Below are 20189 nucleotides of genomic sequence, written 5' to 3'. Positions count from 1 at the left end.
TATTATCGAATAATTACCTACCTCTATATATATATATATATTATTCGGATATCTAAATTTTTATCATATCAAAAAAAATTAAATATAAAAATAAATTTGTATGGATATTATCTAATTTATTAATTAAAAAATTTTTAAAAAATCACAAACGCCGGTTAGAAGTTTTTTTGTTTAGTTTTTCAAAAATAAAAGCAGAACAAAAGGAGGAGAAAAAACAAGAAAAAAAAAAAAAAAAAGCAAGCAAGGAGGAGAGAGAAGAGTTTCGGAGCCTATCCACTCCTCGCCTCGATCCGATCAAAATCCCCGTTCATCCAAACCGGTTCATTATTCCCAAAACGGCCCTCCTTCCCTTTGTCCTTTCTCTCTCCCGCCGCTTCCTCCCTTTTCGTCTTCCTCCTTTTCTTCTCTCACAGGGTTGGCGTTAGTGTTCCGAATATGAGAGGCAAGGACCAGGCCTCGAAGCTCTTCTACGAGCTCTGCCCCCTCCTCCTCACCCTCCTTCGCTCCCCCCACCTCGCCATTCCCCCCTCCGACGCCCCTCAGGCGGCGGCGCCGCCTTTTCCACGGCCCCCGCAGCCAGCGGTGGTGGCGAGACCCCGCGCGGCGAGGCAGTCTCAGGTCTCGCCGGTGGGCTTCGCGTCGCTCCTACTCGGGGCGTCGCTCGCGCTCATGCTCTGCGGCGCGGTGACCTTCGTGATCGGGTTCATTCTAATGCCTTGGGTGATCGGGCTGATTATGCTGTTCTATGTCGTCGGAATCGTGTCGAATCTATCGGGGTTAGGGAGGGCGATCCTCTGCCCCCCTCCCCCTTCCCCTGCGGTTTCGTCCCCCAAAGACATCACCGGTGAGATTTCGATGGCCTCCTTTTTCTTTTTCTTTAAATTTTGGTAAAATTTAGTTTTTGGTGCTATTGATTTGCTTGATATGTTCACGCTTTAATCGCCTGTTGATGTCGATGATCTTGCTCTTACGTTAAGTTATATTGGAATGTAATCTTTATATGAAGCTTTGTAGGTCTATTTTTAAATGATAGAGGTAAGAATTATATTATATCTTGATCGGTGCCGGGGTTGTGGGGAGGGGGTGGGTATTGGAAGATTTTTTTTTTTCTGTTTTTTTGTTCCTTTAGTGTTTTTAGGTGTGTATAATCGCATCTTGATATAGTTGCGATTTTTTGGAATGCGTTTCCAGGTTTCCTTGATAGTTCCCAGTTGGAAAATGTTTTTTTTTTGATATAACTGATGAGTCCATTTGAGGGATCTTCATTTGATATATCATGAATTGCGTCCCGTTTTTGGAAATTGGTGTAGATGGATTTTTTTTTTTTTAATAATACATGAAAGGGTGTGCAGGATCTGCAGTTGGTGAAAGCATTAATTGAGATTGGGTCGATTCAGTTATGTTCACGAAGTCCCCTTCTTTTTTGTCGTCATTCATTGAATTATTTATATTTATAGGTTGTCCTTCTCTTGTTTGGCAAAGGTTTAAAAAACTGTTATCATGTTACAATGGATGTCCAAGATTACTGTTATCGACTGTTATAGTGGAAATCATAGTTGTTCTCATTTTTTTATTAGACTTTTTTGGGAACAAAATAGTGGCTATTATGAAGACTGTTTTTAGCCATAATGCCCGAAATATGAAAAATTAGAGCGAGTGATATTTTACTGTTGATTTGCTACAGAGACTCAAAATATAAAATAAAATAGTATAGAATAAAATATTTTAAATTGCTATGGAGATTCCAATTTTAGAATATAAGATGAACAGTTGATTTGTCCTGGGGGTGTTGCAGAACGTTAATAATAGCTGTTATAGCATTAATTAAGCAATCATTATTTTTAACCTTGTTCAACACAGCTTTAAATTATTCACCTTTCGATGCTTTTGCTAGACTTGTCATGTAGGTTCCTGACAATGAACCATATGTAGCCCTTGTAGGCATCATCTCAATGAATGAACATTTTTTTGTATCTTTCTATATGAGATATGCATGATGGCTTTATTTGAAATTGTACATGTAGCCAAACTCCTGAATTGTCCTGTTCATTTTGACTCCTTGAAATGTTCCAATGCTTGTCGTATTTGCTGTATGTCACAGCAACATGACATGCCTGGACATAAGCTGACATGCTTGGACATGGTAGACTACTTTGAATATATTGAGTTCAACAAAAAACCATGATTGTCCTTGAAGCTCCTGCTGATAGTCAGATTGAAGAAAAGTTTGTACTTCTATATGCAAAAGTTTATGGACCTGTTGTACGATATAAGATCCTACTGTCACTGTTTTTGGGAAACTTACCTTCCATTATCTAGGGGGTATTTCATGCACGCAGTGTGTCGAATGATGGATAAAAAGCTCTTTTGAAAATTTCTGGATGTGCAAGGAAAATACATTAAACAAGTGTGTCAGAGTAAAAGAAGTTATGTTTCTTTTAATCATTCAATGATCTAGATGATTAAGTATGATGTCAGTAAAATTTAATATGCAAGATGTTAATGTCATGCTAGATAGCCTTTTAGTGCTTTTGAACTATGGGCATGAATGAAGACTTAATGTTAGTTGCACATGAAATTTTTTGTTCACAATTTAGAATTGAGAAAGACTTAATATTTGAGTTGCTGGTTTATGACTTCTAATGCGATGATAATTAGGACATCTGGCCACTTGATTACCGTAATGATAACCATAACTGTTCAGTCTTGTCCCAGCTATTTGTTATTGGTTAGAAAGATTGTTATCCATTGGGTATTCCTTTTAGGGCCAGCCCTAATGTTATTTCTGGTTACTTCATTGACAAAAGAATTCTTTCCAGGCCATTATGAGTAAGCGGTAGTTATTAGTTAGAGGTCTATAAGTTTCAATGTCAATCATTAGCTGGCTTTTGGGGTTTTGATAGAAATGTTCTAAATTGTTTCTTCTTCTGTCCAAGCAATAGAAGAGTCTAGCTAGGGGCTTTTCATTATATAGGAGACAAAACTTGAAAGTGAGATGACGAGAGATCCTATATGGTGCAGGTTACAAGTACTGTAAGCTCTTTTTTAACATTTGAATTTAGTGAAGTAACCCAATTGGGGGATTCAAAAAGGGATATCATTCATGTTATTTGTGGCAATTGGTCAAATCTCTGATAGTATAAACTCTGGCAGATTAAAGTGCTTCTCCCACTTTTTTTGATAAACCACTTGCAAGAATTTATGAGTTACCATTGTTATGTTATTATCTGATTACAAGCAGTGGTGGTGTGATCATTGTTTGGAGATTTGTTATAACCTGCTATTCTAGGTGAGATTGGCTTGTGAATTATCAAAAGGGGTGTGGCATTGTCAATACCTCAATAAAATTATTCTACTTTGTTAATCAGTTAATGACACTATAAACTGAAGTATAGGGAAGTAAGCATGTGTGGAAAGCTGACCTCAATTTTTGGAAACTCAACTTTCTCTATACAGAAAGGAAACATTTCAATGAGTAGCATAAGTTCCCTTTCTGTGCAAATGTAACACTCAGTCTTGTGTCTCATTGTCTGATTAAATGTTCTTATGTGTGATAGGAACAAAACAATCTCAATTCTTAGCTGTTGTTGAATAAAGTGTAGTACTTATTGCTCGATAGCATTTGTTGCTCTACTGCATGCAGACAAAGCAGGTGTATCCAGAAGGTTCCTTGCATCCAAGATTCATTGTACTTCATGCTTGATATTTATGCTTTCAATTTTAATCTCATGATGAAAAACGAAAGGAGGATTGAGGAGTGCTCTATATATGTTAAGCAATGGGTGGGTTCAATATAATGATACAGACCATTTGTATGACTGGAGGGAGTATTTTCTTATTGTGATTAGGACTTAAGTAAAAGACAACCATCCAGCATGAGAAGTTGCACCTCATCATACAAATGATCTGATTAGGGGTTACAATTTGGAAATTATGCATATCTGAGTAAAGGGCTTATCAGTGTTTGGTTACTGGTAGACAATGTTGGTTCTTTATTGTTTCATCTTTTATTCCTTCTTTTGAACATCATAGTGAGCTAAATTTGTGCAATTATAGAGCCAGCCTTTGGTTTCTGCTAACATGTCTTGATTGTGCGAGGAGTTGACTGATAATGTGTGTTAGATCTCGCACTCTGCATATGGTCGGAAAGTATGCATATCTGATCAAATGAAGATCAAATTTTAGATTTTAGTGTTCTGTCACTGGTAGATGAGTCTTTACAATTCACCTTCTTAACCTTCTTTTCAGCATCGTTGTGAACCAAATATGTGCAACTTCAAAGCCAGCCTATGGTGTCTGCTAATGTGTCCTCAATTGTCATAGGAGTTGATTGATAATGAGTGGCAGATCCCAGACTCTTCATTGTCAGCCAAAAATGGAATCCATTTTTCAAAGATCTTGTAACTTTGTCACTTAAGTTTACATAATGTACATGAGTATTTTGTGTCATCTCTAAGAGTTCATTGAATCTTCTCTCTAAGATAATTGGATGTTTGCATAGCTCCAATTCCTGACCACCATAAATCTTTCATTTATATTTTTGTATAAGTCACATGCCGAACCACATGTTCTTGTATCAAATTATGAATGGGCAAATCTGACTTAGAACTGAGTTTCTTGGGGGATTTGGATATTTTAATGTTGAAAATGTAGCAGTTGATGGTTTTTCTTTAGTTATATTGGTGCATAAAATATTTTCTTGTGCAGGGAAATTGTGTTGCATTTCCAATTTGTATCACATTAACTTTTTATAACATATAATTAGGTAAGTTGAAGTGCCTGAGTGCCATCATCGTGAATGAAGTTTCTGCTGTATGCATTATTTGATTCTGTGTTCTGGTTTCCTATGCAAATTCTGTACATTAGTTTTCTGATAAGTTCAGACTTTTTTAGTCAGAAGTGTTTTTCTAGGTTTTGTACAGATTGGATAAGGAGATTAAAATCTTAGGGAATTTCAACAACTTGTACTTGAAATTTATGATTTTTTCCATTTTTTGTCAATCTTTTTGTAATTCCTCTTGTTTTTGTTGTTTTGCCTATTCATTGTGATGTAACATTCTTCTGTTTTAACTAAAAAATGTGTTCAATCTTATTTTCTCTAATGTTTTGTTCTAATGGCTTATTATTGACTAATGCTGCTTCGTGTTATAACGGTTTTCACTGTTCCAGAGTCTCATGATTTGTGATTTGATGTCAAAACACTTGGGCTAATTCTCAGTAGCTTTCTTCCTTTGTTTCATCTTGGTTTTATATAATTTAGGGTTAGTGCTTTTGTGGATTCAAATCTATACGCAAATGGGGTTCAGCATATTATACATAACGAGTATAGGGTTGCAAGAAGTTCATCTATGTTCTTTCCTGAAGGTCTGGAGATGAATGACCTTGATTATGTGGAATGTATAAAAAGATATGGAGTAGGTTTCAGATCATGTGTTGGGAAAATTTGGGCTTTCACTTTGATTTGAGATTTTAGTTGAAGTCAATAAACACTTGGGGGTTTTGTTCCAGCATTTGGTAGTAATTAGTGCCTAGTAGTAGTTGGTTCATATAAGATGTTATTGGCTTGCCATAGGCTATTGTAATTACAAGACAGGTAATTATTTTACAAAGTTTTACTTACCTAGAGAGTGTATTCTAGATGTCTTAATAAAAGGAATAGCACCTTTTGTTCTTTTGGGTCTCAAGTGCAATCCCATGCACAATACAACAATGAGCTAAGATATTGTTTACATATCTACAAATGTGATGATTATAATTGTTGGCATGTAAATATATCTCACTTTATGGACTCCTTGGCATTTTTTGCACAACCTTTAATTTGATTAAGTTTATGAGTGGCTCTAATCGAGTAGGAGGAAGAGTCAAGTTGGCTAATAATTTGATAAACTCCATGATTTAGCAAGCTCGTTGGTGGATTGAAGGATTAGGCTCTATTTAAGCATATAATTTAATGACATTGTTTAGTATATGATAATTGAGATCAAATGGAGGAATCGGAGCGCTTAAGCTTGACATTGATGTGAGTTTTGAAGCTTTTCTTCCTTCTATGATAACATATTGGTATAAGTTTGCTTGATTTTAGGTTCCCTATCTTGTTGATTTAAAGACTTAAACGCAAGGAATGCAAAACTAGAATCGGATCCTGTGTCGGCTGGCTGGGGATGTGATTCCGTATGCCCCCGAATCGGATCATATCGATCTCGAACTAGCATGGCAAAGAAGCCAAGGAGAGGGAGAACTAGGGTGGCAAAGAGAGAGGTGGGGAGGAAGGGAAGGAAAGGGAGGCCCGTGGAGATGCCGGTGGTGGCCACCTGAGGGACGAGGAGGCCCTCGGATGACCAAACCATGGAGGGAGAGAGAAGAAGAGAGAGACAGAGAGAGCAAGGGAGGGAGGGAGAGAAACGAAAGGAGGTTGAGGCTGCGGGGAGGTTGGCGGTAGCTGTCGAAGGGCCACGAAGGCCCCTAGAAGGCCGAAATCCCTCCCCCAACTCTCGTTTGTTCGAAATAGGGAAAAAATTTGCCTGACTCATAGTGAAGTTGGTGATACTTATGATGTTGGAAACAATGTTGCCAATTTCACTATGAATCGAGCAAAAAAAAAAAATTGCCTAATTCAAAACATGGGTGATCACCCCTGTTTCAAACCAACAGAAGCTTCAGGGGGAGGTGGGTTTCGGCCTTCGAGGGCCTCCATGGCCCTCTGGCAGCCACCGCCGGCCTCCTTCCATTTCTCTCCCTCCCTCCGCTCTTTTCATCTCTCTCCCTCCATGGATCGATCATTTGAGGGCCTGACGGCCCTTCGGCAACCTCGACAGGCCATCGACGGCCATCATCGGCTTTTCCTCTCTTTCCCTCCCTTCTCTCCTTTTCCTTTCCTTCTCCCTCCCTTTGTTTTCATCAGTGTTCTGAATTAAACATCCAAACTGTATCAGTAGGCCATCGGTATGGTTCGGCACGTCCTGAATTGTCTAGTTTGAGATGGTTCGGCGAACCTTAAGATATTTTTTTTTTCAAAAAAAAAGAAAAAAAATTTGAGCTGGAAAGGGGCCTTGATAGACAGCTCTCTTCTTATCAAGAGAGAGTAAACATTTTTGGGATCATGATTCATGATATGTGGATGCGGTCATACATGAGAGTAGTGATAGTTTAATGAAGGGTTCATATCCCGTTGATGAAATAAGTTTTTATTCTATTTTATTTTAGAGATTTTTGCATTTCAGTCCCTAATTTTTCATATTTGCATAATGATCTTTGTCTTTTCCATATCTATATTTAGTCCCTAAAATCTGTAAATTATTGCTTAGACGTCCCTCAGGTTAATTAGATGAGACTGAAATGTCCTACTTTCTCTGAATGGTTTTAGTCTACTATCTTCTAGACATTTTTTTCTCTTAGTTCTCAAACTTCGCTGGCCCCTTAACCAATGCTCTTCTAATTCTTAAGTAAGAAGCAGGCGAGAAAAGACCAAGTTCCAAACCTGATGCCCTATAAAGACAAGGGCATTTTTGTCTTTCTACAACCACAGTTAACCTTAACTGGCTCGATCGACCAAAACTAGTGGAAGGACCGATTTATACAAACAGAGAACTGTATAAGGATTTTTATATAAATATAAAAAAGATAGAGATGGACTAATTCGTAAAAAAACCTTTTATTTTATCATATTTTAGATGGTTCCCTGCCACATTGGACATTGAAACTGAGTGCATTCCCTCTAGATTTAGCGGTGTTTTTTTGGACTGCTCCTGGTAAAATAGTTGTGCTTGTTGGTAGGACTAAAGAAGTCAAGTGGAAAGCTGCAATTTCATCGCATTATGATGGGAGAAGTTTGAGCAGCGAGTGATTGTGCTTCTGTATGATACTATAGTAGTCAGTATGTGGAAGTGAGGAGGATGACCTGATCACCTGATGTAAATTTTAGTTGATTGTCATGAGCTTTTCACATGTGTTACAATTGTTGTTATTCATATATTCTTACATGTGTCTGTTTTTTATCGAAAAAGATTATTGAACAAGTTGCATGCATGCTGGTAAATGTTGTGATTTTAGGCAGGTTTTTTTTTTAAAAAAAAAATCTGTTGGTGTTTGATTCTAGCAATTAACTGCGTAACTTTTAACCAGAAAACCTTTCTGACTTGGATGTATAATTTTTTGCAGGCCAACTCTTCTCTAAACTTCCAATTATTTAGATGGGAAGTTGCAACCGATGTAAGTTGGCCTGCCACGGAGGTCCATAGCATCAAAACTTATTTGCAGGCCAGGATTTGACTTGATCCATCTCATTTGCTCCTGGTTTATATCATCCCTAAATCTGCTACCTTTTTTTTTTAGTACTTTAGTCACACCTTGTACTAGTTATTGCACCTTATATGTCATCTTCTGTTCAGCAGTTGCTTTGTAGAGATGCAATGTATTTTGCTAAAAGGGATTTTAGAAATCCTGATATTTACCTGTGGTGATCTGGTACCTTATTTTTCTTTATCCCCGAGCCAATGGTCTTCTTTCCTCTGCTCGCTTTTAGGGGAAGGCTGCTTTAGAGCCTGAAATTTCATGTCCTGTGTGTTTTAGCTATTACAATATCTGTTTGATAAGTTTGGCCACGGTACCCAAATGGGAAGACGGGAACAATTGTATTGAGGAAATTCGTGAAAGGTCTTGTTTTTCCAACGGAACTGAGTTGATTGCTCGATTTAGGGCATTCTATCAAAAAGTGCTGTTCCGACCGTGCAATGTCCCCGGCTGGAATTGTTACAGGAGAATGTTAATGGCCTATAAAGAATTTTTAAAGATATTTTTTAAAGTTATTATGTACCTTTTTTTTATTAGTAATAATTTATCTCGTGGATACCAGAAAGTTGTCCTTATGAACATTTAGGGCAAAGTTCATAACTTGTGAAAATAATCATTGTTGTGTATGATTTCCATAATGCTGGTAATAAAAAAGTTGGATTCAGGCAAAAAAAAAAAAAAAAGAAAAGAAGGGATTGTTAGCAGATAGATGAATAAGATTGACAAAAATTGTTACATGATCCAGATGCATGCTAAAAATTTACGTTGTGATGTCTCTCCCCCTTCCCCCCACCCTCTATCTAACTTGCCTCCTTCCCCTACCCCTCTAAGTTTGGTTGCAAATGAAGACTTATTGGCTTAATCATAAAGTAGATCATTTTTGGATGAGGGTGTAAGAAAATTTTAAAGGACTGTTTAGTCGGGGATAATTTGATATGAAAAAATGAATTTCATATTATATTATCATATTTGGTATGAAAAAAGAGCGAGATGATAAAAAAATTGATGGGTCTCGTATTTATTTTTTGAAGAGAGAAGATAAAATAAATATCATGGATGATTGATATTTGATAAATGTTTGAATGGTAGTTATTCATACTTAGCAAAAATATTTTAATAAAATTCATATGTAATCATTGAATTTATTTTAATATTTTTTCAAATTCATTCAGTAAAATTTTTTTACAAAAAAATTAAAATAGAGATGATATTATGTAAAAGGCCATGTGATTATAGTTATTATATAAAAATTAATTGGAGATAATAATATTATTTAATATTAAAAAAAATTTTATGTTGAAGGATGTATTTGTAAATTTGATCATATTCCTGTATAGATTCACCTCCAACCAAATGTAATAATCTTTTTCAGTACCATTTTTCGGAATAATATTTTTACCAACTAAATATAGTAAAAATTATTTTTTTTGTAATTATTTTTTTAAATAAATCATCTTCAAATATTATCAAATTATCCTATAATCTAATATATCCCAATCAAACGGACTCTAAGAGGTGATATACAAAATCCATATTTTTCTATACTTGACTCGTGACTCTATACGAGGGCTTGCTGCATTTGGATTTTTGCAGCAGTTTTACAAACCATTCAAATTAAATTGCATCGTAATCCAATTCATTTAGAAAGAGTAATTGATTTTAAAAAGTTTAGACCTCCCTTCAGTGGGGGCAATGGGTGTTGCTTAAGGTGTGTAATATCACCCAGAGGGGGTCAAGTAAGGAATCTATGACCTCAGATGTATCTGCGCCTTATGAGATCATGGGAAGGATTATCTAGATCTTCTGCATCTCTTCCATGTTCTCATGCGTGGGTAAAAGCAATTCTTTAGCGCTCATCAAAGTATAAAGGTGAAGTGTTCCCATTGCCTCAAAAGCCACCCCTCACATTACCTTTTTCCCCTCGGCTTTCTTCTCCCCTAAGCATGGCAGGCATTCCTTCCCTCTCTAAATCTTTGCCACAACCACTTATATATCCCACATCACCAATGAAAAAATAATCTTCTTCCCCTTCAAGCTGTGAAAGAGAAAGAGAGAGGAGAGATGTCTACTGATTGGGGACCGGTGATCGTTGCGGTGATCCTCTTCATCCTCCTTTCTCCAGGCCTCCTGTTCCAGCTGCCGGCGAGGGCAAGGGTGGTGGAGTTTGGGAATATGAGCACCAGTGGGATCTCAATTCTGGTTCATAGCATTCTATTCTTTTGTCTATTAACCATCCTGGTCATTGCGATTGGTATACATGTGCATGCTGCTTGATCCAAGACGAGCAAGAGTTCACCACCATCTTGGTCCGGATTTTTTTTTTTTTAATGTACTTGTGTTACTATGGTTTATAGAGCATTTGTGTTTTGATGAAAGTTAAGGCTTCCATTTTAAAACGCAATTTACTTGCGTTCACAAGTTCATGGTAGTCTGTCATTGTGGTTGATGAATTGATGAACACTTGATGCCAAATACCTCGTCAAGATTCTTATTTGTTGTCAACAGCGTCATCAACAGGATGAGAGAATGGACTGAAAAATATCCTTCCGTGTTTAAGAAATGCCACATCTCCTTTTTATATATGGGCTCCTAATAAATTTGTAATGTTGCAATGCAAAATTGTAAAGCGTATGGATCGAAAGCCAAGTTTAACAACTACCGAACTGTTTGAGATGCATTGTCGCCAGTTTCACAGGTTAGGTCTGTAAAAATGCGTAATGTTGCAGTTTCTTGCGACGCGTAAGCAAATGGAACTTAGTAGATAAAAATCTGGCCCACGCGGTAACATCGGGCATTTACTTTCTCCACCAGTTTTTTGATGTCCTAGAAATTTTAGCTGCATTCTAACACATATATAATTTAGGATGGTTCCATTACTTTAGTCAGATAGACATTGGTCATTATTGTTAACTTTATGCTATTAAAGCAACTAGCACAAGACCTTGTCACAAGTTTGGTACTTGGAGCAACTCGACTAGCATTAAAGTTTTAAATTTTGGAAAAATAAATAATATGACAAATGCCTAAAGTTTGCCAATGATTTAGATACCTAAGGTTTTAAAAATGGTGAGTGCCAACAAGCTTAGTTGATATGATCAATGAGATTGGATGCAAACAATTTAGAATTGAATCCTACCTATATTATTATAGAAACACCTCCTCAATTTTAGTCTAATTTCAATGACACCCCCTCAACTTTTAAAAATGTCAAACTAGCCCTTAAGTTCCAAAATTGTCTTATCGTCCATCCATGTTAAGAGAATGTATCATGTGACCATCATATAATATCTTCATTTTATAAAATGACAAAAATATCGTTGTTCCCATCTCCTCCCTCTTTCCTCTCTGATTACTCCCCTTCTCCACCTCAATCACCTACGTCCCTCCTTCTCTCTCCTTTTTTTTCCTCCTCTCCTTCCTCCTCACCCCATTCTCCTCCTCGTCGTCCTTCTTTCCCTTCCTTCTCCCTCCTCCTTCCCTTCCTCTCCTTCCTTCTCACTAACAACTCTTCCTTCCCCCTCCTCTCCTTCCTCTCATCTACTTCTTCTCCTCTTCTTTTTTCTCCAAGCCCACCCATGAGCCCTTCATCTCTATGGTGGGTCCCTCCACTTCTACCTCTTTGTCGCCGACAACCTTTCTTTCCCCTCCTCTCCTTCCTCCTACCATTTTTTCTCATTTTCCTCCTCCTTCAAGCCCACCTATAAGCCCTCTCTCTCTCTATCTCTGTCCATTTCTTGTTGGCAATCGCTCTTTCCCTCTCCCCTTTCTCCCCACTCTCTTCTCCTTCTCTTCCTCTAAGTCCGTCCATGAGCCCTTCCCCTCCATGGCAGCTTCCTCCACCTCCAACTGTTCCTTATCGGCAATCCCTCTTTCCTCCTCCTCTCCTTTCTCACCCATTTCTCCTCCTCATCGTCCTCCTCTTCCAAGCCCGTCTGTGAGCCCTTCTCCTCCATAGTGGCTCCACTTACCTTCATCTCTTCCTTGCCAATGACCCCTCTTTCTCTCTCTCCTTCCTCCTCACCCCTTCTCCACCTCCTCCAATCCTACCTATGAGGCCTTCAACACCACCTTCTCCTTCTATGCTGATCTTAGCAGCCCCACCCTCCCCTTCCACAGTGGTTTTCTCTTCGCCTCCATCCCTTCCTCACTGAAGATCTCTTCTATAAAGGGGAATTTGTATCCATTGAAATAAAAAGCTAATTCGTTTGTTGGTAAGTGAATAATATGATTATTTTGAAATATTTTAAAATTTTGAAGGATCAATTTGATATATTTTAAAGTTGAAGGGATGTAAGTAAAATGATCCAAAAAGATCCCTCAAACTCGATGTGGACCACTTTGGCCACCACGGAGAGGGTTAGTTAGGATCCAAGAGAGATCTATCATATTGAAAAGCTAATTCGCAAGCAAAACTTCTAAAGATCAAAATTTGGTCCTACGATATTTGATTTTGATGATCTTTTTTTCGAATTGAGCAGTTTTTAGATATCTACAACATGACGTCACTCCGTTAAGAGGGTCAGACCTGTAACAGTTAGGATGAAATTATTTTGTCTAGGCCCCGAAATAGGCTGGTCAATCTGAAATTTTTTTTTGGACAAGACTTTGACAAGTGTAGCATCTAATCTGAAAAGAATATAATAGAATAATAAAAGGCAGAGTTAATATAGAAGCTAAAATCTACTTCCTGAAGAGTTTTAGCTTTTTTCAGATTATTTCTAATAGACACATTTATGTTAGGTAAAAGAATCTCTTTAGAACTAGAAGAGGAATCTAACCTAATTTGTATAAGGATAAACCTCGCTATTATAAATGAGGGAATATACCTCATTTTTAAATCAATGAAAAAATAAAAGAGAAAAAAAAGAGACTTGATCTCTACTTTCAAAAAAAATTTTCTTCTTCTTTCTTTTCTTTAGGAGATTGGAGTTAAGCGGATTGAAGAAAATCTTTCTTCTCCTTAATCGAATCAAGTTGGTATTAGAGCGTTGGTCCTCTACATCTATAGGGGCCTTAGTTCATAGTTCAGACATGCGACTAAAGATAAAGGCGAGTATGACTGCTAGTTCTTCCTCGATGGATGATAAGATAAAGAGGCATCTCACATGATTAAAGGAGAAGATTATCCAATTCATTGAGATCATCTCTAGATTGGCGATACCTTCAGCACAAGTACAAGTGTCAACAACTCTAGTTGTAAAACTATCTCAAATGTTTGGAGAAGAAGATCCTCCATCCAACAAAGAGGACCAGCAACTTAGAGGTATAAAAAAAGTCTTTTTTTAGCCATTTAAAGTTGAACCTTAAATCGATATCCCCATATAAGACAAGACCATTGATGCAGAAAAGCTAGATAACTGGCTGGAACAATTAGAGACCTACTTTACTATCTATGGATACTCTAGTATCCAAAAAGTATCTTTTACTTGTCTCAAGCTTTCTAACCATGCTCTCACGTGATGAAATTTATATATGAGAAACAACTATATTTCTAATCTGATGTGGATCAAATTTAAGAGCCTAATCAAGAGAACATTTTATTCAATTGGCCATGAGGAAGATCGGTGGATCAAGTGGCAATATCTACAGCAAAAATATAAACAATATATCCAAGATTACACCATAGAGTTTCACAAGCAAGCAATCTCCCTTGAGATTTTCATTGACAATATTGTAGTTTTCATGAAGTATATTGAAGGTCTCCATGAGAGCATCCAAAAAAAGTTGAAGCTCTTCAAAGTTGAAGACATCAATGAAGCCAATGTGAAACCCATAGTGATTGAGGAGAAAAATTGCCCTAAAGAAGATAAGAAGGGCAAGAAGCACATCAACATGACTCAAATAAATTATTGTGATCACTATAACCTTTGCGAACATATCAATGACCAGCATTGGAAGCTTCACCTCAAGTTGCATCCCAAGAGGAGGAGGAAGCTAAAGGATGATGATTTTGAGAAGGAAAAGAAGGAAGAGAAGGCGGTCTTCAATACTATGAAGGTTGTGGAGCTATTCAAACTCAAGTAAACAGACTCCAAATGAACCTAATAGAGAAAAATCCGAGACAATAATTGAAGCAGATCTAGAGGCACATAAGGAACTTTTTCACCTAAAGATCTAGATTAAGCAGCATATCATTGAGGCTATTCTAGATCTCGAAAGCCAAAAGATTTTGATCTCTAAAAATCTGATTCAGAAACTAGGATTGTAGACCAAGCCTCATCTACGTCCTTACCTTCTTAGTTGGATTCAAAAGGATGTCAAATTGAAAATCACTATGCAATGTATCTTTAAGTTTCTTCTCTCTGATCATCATGAAATTAAACTAAAGTTGAGGGGATATTTTTATAATTTATTCTAAAAATTTATTATGTTGATAAGCTAGGTAGACAATAAAGCTCCTCATGTTATTTGAAAGATTAGATATTAGTAGTTAATTTTATGCCAAAAAATAGCAATGAGGTTGGAAAGATAACTAATAAAAAATCATGAGCAACAATAACTACTATTTTTATTTTAATAATCAGTAGTTTCTTAAATTTTTAATAAATAAATAAATATACAAAAAACTATATAGTTCTTAATAAGCTTGTTAACCTTTAATAACCTAGAAAATCACTCAATTATGTCCAAAACATTGAGAATTATTTAATTTTTTTAATCTTGAAGAAATTTGTTCCTATGGTATAAGATGGCTCTTTAAAAAAAAATCATGCTACTAAGTGTAAACTATTCCGACTAGTATTCTTACCGAACTTGAACATTCGATTCATTTAGTCTATAGTCCCATTAGTCTTGTTCTTTGAAGCCTACGGTAGACCCCTAACTTGTTCTCACTTTGGTTGTTTAATATTATGCTTTGAGGGATGCTAGGTAATTAATTTAGAAACTTGAATTTAGACAAGGAGAGATTTTTAGATCTTTTTTTTTAGTGAGGGGGGTGTTGAAGAAGGGCATTATTATAGTGAAAAATAAGGTACAACAATATCAATGATAAGTTACGAGATGAGAGACTACAAGACGTAAATATAATTGAAAAAGATGATATAATTAGAAATACAAACAACAGATATTAAGAAAATAGGAAAACTATGTAAGAATCTTTAACTAAAGCAAATGAAGACAGGAGTAGAGAGCAACATAGAGCAGTGGAGAACTTAATTACAACTGCTCTTCTCTAGTAAGAGATCGATGCAGAATCAACCATAAGAATAAGACCAAGCAAAGAGGAATAGTATCCCCTTGATCAAGAATAAAATCACTTGATAAAGTAGAGTTAGCGAGATAATCTGCAACTTGGTTGTCTTCTTTATGAACATGAAAAGTAGAGAAGGATTGACAAGAAGATTTTAGGCTATGATGTCTTGAAATAGAAGAGATTTATGATGTCTGCATTGGGTTGGAGTTGTTATCCAATGAATGACCACTATTAAATCACCTTCCAAATGTAGTTGTTTGATTCCAAAGCACAGTATTGCATAATAAAAGCCCAACCATGCTGCCACCATTTCAGCATAAGGAAAAGAAGAGTGAGACCCGAGTTAGTTCTTTGCTAATATGCCTTTCATAAAAACCCTATATGCAAACTTTGAGAGAGAAATCTTGAGGGACATGATTATATGATTGTCCTAGAGTTTGGGTGGGTTAGAAAAGAGATCACCTTTTTTTTTTCTTTGAAAAGCTAGGAAGAAAGGGTTAATCCCCTAAAGTTCATTTATTAGAGAGGGTTAATATGTACATGGTTTTGTGGGTGACAAGGTGATTGATGTTTGAAGTGACCACAATACTCATTGCATGAGAGGGTGGATATGAGGTTTGAAGGAAATTGCAGAGAGAGCTTAAAATGCTAGTTAGTATAGGGATCTACATGACCCACTACACTGCATCCAAGGCCAACTCCTAAAGTCTATTCTTTTTCTCATCTGAACCCTTTTCACCCTATATCTTGGTTGTACCACCTTGAGTACTTGTCAGTCTTCAGAGATGGCTAGAGTCTGAAACTATTATTTGCATGAGTGAAGTCCTGGGTGCCCATGCTTTCTTGTTTTCGTAATGTGTAAGTGCAAATGCTTTAGTTTGCCTTGTAGCTTTGATTTGCTAGATTCTCCCGCTTCTTTGACAAACTGCTTTCATTCTTTAAAGACCTGAGTGGTTTTCTTTTTAATTTTCAGTGTTAAGTAACTTCAGATCGAAAGATTCTATTATTGTATTCTTTCCATATCATCCCATGTACAGTTAAAAGGAGTGAAGTGAGTGTTCTACCTTGTTTCTTGCACATGAAGGTTTGGATCCAATCCTTCCATACTTGAGTGATGTTGCTCGACAGCTTTGGTTGGTGTAAACCTTAAGTTACAGATGACCATAGAGTAGTAAAGTATGGATAGTTCAACAAGAGATGATCCACTGTTTTGTTGCTACTATAATATAATCTGCATAACTGATCAACTCGGACTCCTTTTTTGTTTAGATTTTCGGTTGTTAGGATTTTGTTGTAGTAGGCCAGTCAATCAAAAACCTTAACTTTCTCTAGGATTGGTTGTTGCCAAAGTGTCTTCCCAATAGCTTGGTGTACCCCTCTGGCGATTAGGAAGAGGTAGCAATTTTTGACTAAAAATTTTACTTTCTTACTCCACTTCCACAGTCTATGATCTTCATCCTCTGTTAATCTTACACTTGAGAGATATCCAATGAGCTTTAGATAATCTTCTATAGCTGCATAACTAAGTGGGGCATTGAAGTTTAATTGCCAATTAGTGTAAGAAAAGAAGCCGGCGATGCTGACCAATAGATTATTAGTAAATATGTAAAGATCAGGTAGAACATTGCACAGTGATATTTCTTTTAGCCAAACATCATATCAGAAGAATGTATTTTTTCCATTGCCTACTCTTGAAAGGATAAAGTGTTGGAAGGTTCAGCCTAGCTTGAGAATTCCTCTCTACAAAGGCAAAGCCCCTCTTGAAGTTGAGTTATAAGTGGGCAAAGGTAAATGAGAACTATAATATATGCTTCGAATTACTTTCTTCCAAGGTTTTTTCGATTGTATATAGAAGTTCCACCACCATTTCAGAATTAGGGAGTGATTTAGTATTTTGAGGTTCCTGATCCCCAACCCACTCATGTGTTTTAGGCAACACACTATAGACCAGTTTGTAAGATGCTTGACTCTTCCACAATGCTCTCCTCCTCCCCATAAAAATTTTCTGCAAGCAGTGTTAATTTTCTAAATGACTAAGTCTAGCAGCTAGAAGACTGACATCTAGCATATCGGGATGGCATTAAGGATAGAACTTATAAGGGTTAGCCATTCAGCCAATGATAGAACCTTATGCTTCCACCAAGCGAGTTTCTTATCCAATTTTTCCAAAATAAAGTTCCAACTGTGTGCTTTCAGAGTTATGTTATGAAGGGGTATACTTAGGTAGTTGATCGACAGCTGAGCAGCTGAACAATCAAGCATCTTGGCATAGGTTTTTGTTTCTTCTATTGGCAGACCTAAACCACGGATGTTGGATTTATTGAAATTTATTTTCAAATCGGTGAAAAGTTCAAATATGTTATGTATGACTTTCAGAGTGTTGATCTCTCTTTCGCAGCTTTACAAAAGACAATTTATGTCATCCGCATATTGTAAGTAATTAATATTCTTGTTTGATTGAAAAGGACCAAGGCCATTAATAAGGTTATTATCAAAAGTTTGATGAGCATATAGTTTAACGCATTTGTAATTAGTATAAATAGATGTGAGGAGAGTGGGTTGCTTTGGTTTAATCCTTTCCTACTGCAGAATGATCTTCCCATTTCGCCATTGATGATAAATGAGGAAGTGTTAGTCTGAAGCACCGAGAGCACCCACCTTTGCCAATTGGGGGCAAAGCCTCTTCTTTCTAATGATTGACTGAGAAATCGCCAAGAAACTCTGTCAAATGCTTTTTCAAAGTTGATTTTATAAAGAATTTCCTTCCCTTTGGTCCTTTTGTAGTGTGAAATAATTTCGACAACTGTGATATCGCTATCATGAATCATTTTATTTTTGATGAAGGTTGATTGTGATATTAGTGGATCTATGATTTGTCCTAGTCCTATGGATAGAACTTTGGAGAGGATTTTAATGAAACTACTTTTCAGGCTGACTAAATGGTAGTCTCTAATATCAGTGCACTCTTTTTTTCTTAGATATTAGAATGATGTTTGTATGGTTTATTCTATATAGGTCTGATGGCAATCTGTAAACAGCTTCAAAGAAGGCCAAGATATCAGGTTTAAAAAGCTGTCAGTGTTTCTGAAAGAAGGATATTGGGAACCCATTCATGCTGGGAGTTTTGTCTCTTGGGAGGTTGAAAACGACATCTTTGATTTCTGGTTTAGATAATAGACTTTCTAGTGGACTGAGGTCAATATGGTTTTCAAGGTATAATGCCTCTCAATCAGCTTCCACCATTGAATCCTCCTTGGATCCCAAGAGCCTAGTGTAGTAATCTAGAAAAGCTTTGTGAATATCTGGCTGGTTGCGATATATACCATCGTCATTCTAAATATTAGCAATAAAATTCTTTCTTTGCCTATTGGATGCATATATGTGGAAATATTTGATGTTTCTCTCTCCCTCGATCAACCATGACTATCTAGATCTTTATCTCTAGTATCTCAAGCTGAGATTTGAGACTAATTCTTTCATTTCTCTCCTTAGCTGTCAAGTTTTTATCTTCCTCAAGGTTATCAATGGCTCCAATTTTTATATAAAGATCACCTTATTTAATATAAAGGTCTAGCCATACACTTGAGGGTTCGGGTTTCGCATGAAAGAATGATTGATCTTCATTTGCAATGTCAACCATTTGGTCATGCCTTGCATAAATCTCAAAGCAATCCAAACTCTTTCAGCCTACACCAGATCTCAAAGGGGTGATGGCGTGATCCAATTGTTGATGTGGCGAAAGAAGGTGAATCATTCTTTCGCACAAAAGATACAACCTATCTCCACACTTAAAGTCTATCACACCTATGAGGAAACACCCATATCTGCAAGTCATCTAATACATAAGAAAAACAAAGTTAAAATTTTCAAGAAAAATGAGCTTCTGCTACCAACATGAGTTTTAATTGCTTTAGAAAAGCTTTATAGGTGCCTTTTGGTAGGAACTAGCCACAAACAAATCCCTAGAGCATAGGGGTGAAAGTGGATAGGATAATATCTATTCGAATCTATTTTCATATCTAAATCTATCAGAATATGGATAGAAATCTGAGCATTCGACTAATATCTGTATCCATGTCCATATCCATAAAAAAAATAGATATAATATGGATAGACAACTATCCGAATATCTTATTTCATTTGCAATTCTATTAAATTTTATACAGCTTTTATGACTTTTTTAAAAAAATAAATGATTATATTAACATGCTATTAACTTGATTTATTATTCATTTAATAATATCTTTAGTTCTGTGGCCATAAAGTTTAATCATCCAACTTATATCTATATTTATATCCATATGTTCGATATTCGATTTGTATCCATATTCATTTAAAATAAATATAGATATAAATTTTTTGCATTCGATTAATATTTATATTCATATCTATATTGATTAAATAAATTAAATATAGATATAGATATGCTAGCATCCGATCTATTTTCAGTCCTACTAAAGAAGGAACAAGCATTCCACATCTTTAGGCAGCTTTATCTCCTCCCTTACTCATAATGAGAACATACTAGCTAACCCAGGAGATCTTTTGGTCCAAAGAGAGACCATTATCCTCCTTTCCCCTGAGTCCATCCAAAATATCTCAATTGTTCTTGTGAGAACCAATTCAATCACTTGCTTGGGAGAAATCCTTTAATCAGTTTGCCTTAGTGGTTACACTTTACCTATTATATATATAGAAATCCCTT

General features: G+C 36.4%; 2 protein-coding genes across 2 annotated transcripts; both read left to right on the top strand.

Annotated features, from left to right (window-relative positions):
* Positions 1 to 321: 321 nt before the first annotated feature.
* On the top strand, positions 322 to 8481 carry LOC105049001 (uncharacterized). Its single transcript, XM_019851661.3, has 2 exons — positions 322 to 844; positions 8158 to 8481. The coding sequence occupies exons 1-2, from the start codon at positions 436 to 438 to the stop codon at positions 8187 to 8189; spliced, it is 441 nt and encodes a 146-aa protein (XP_019707220.1). The 5' UTR covers positions 322 to 435; the 3' UTR covers positions 8190 to 8481.
* Positions 8482 to 10208: 1727 nt separating this feature from the next.
* LOC109506094 (uncharacterized) lies at positions 10209 to 10894 on the top strand. The gene has a single exon (XM_019851770.3). The coding sequence runs from the start codon at positions 10351 to 10353 to the stop codon at positions 10561 to 10563; it is 213 nt and encodes a 70-aa protein (XP_019707329.1). The 5' UTR covers positions 10209 to 10350; the 3' UTR covers positions 10564 to 10894.
* Positions 10895 to 20189: the final 9295 nt, after the last annotated feature.

This window comes from Elaeis guineensis, chromosome 7 (assembly GCF_000442705.2).
Source record: "Elaeis guineensis isolate ETL-2024a chromosome 7, EG11, whole genome shotgun sequence".
Classification (NCBI taxonomy): domain Eukaryota; kingdom Viridiplantae; phylum Streptophyta; class Magnoliopsida; order Arecales; family Arecaceae; genus Elaeis; species Elaeis guineensis.
This window is presented reverse-complemented; position numbering and strand designations above follow the sequence as displayed.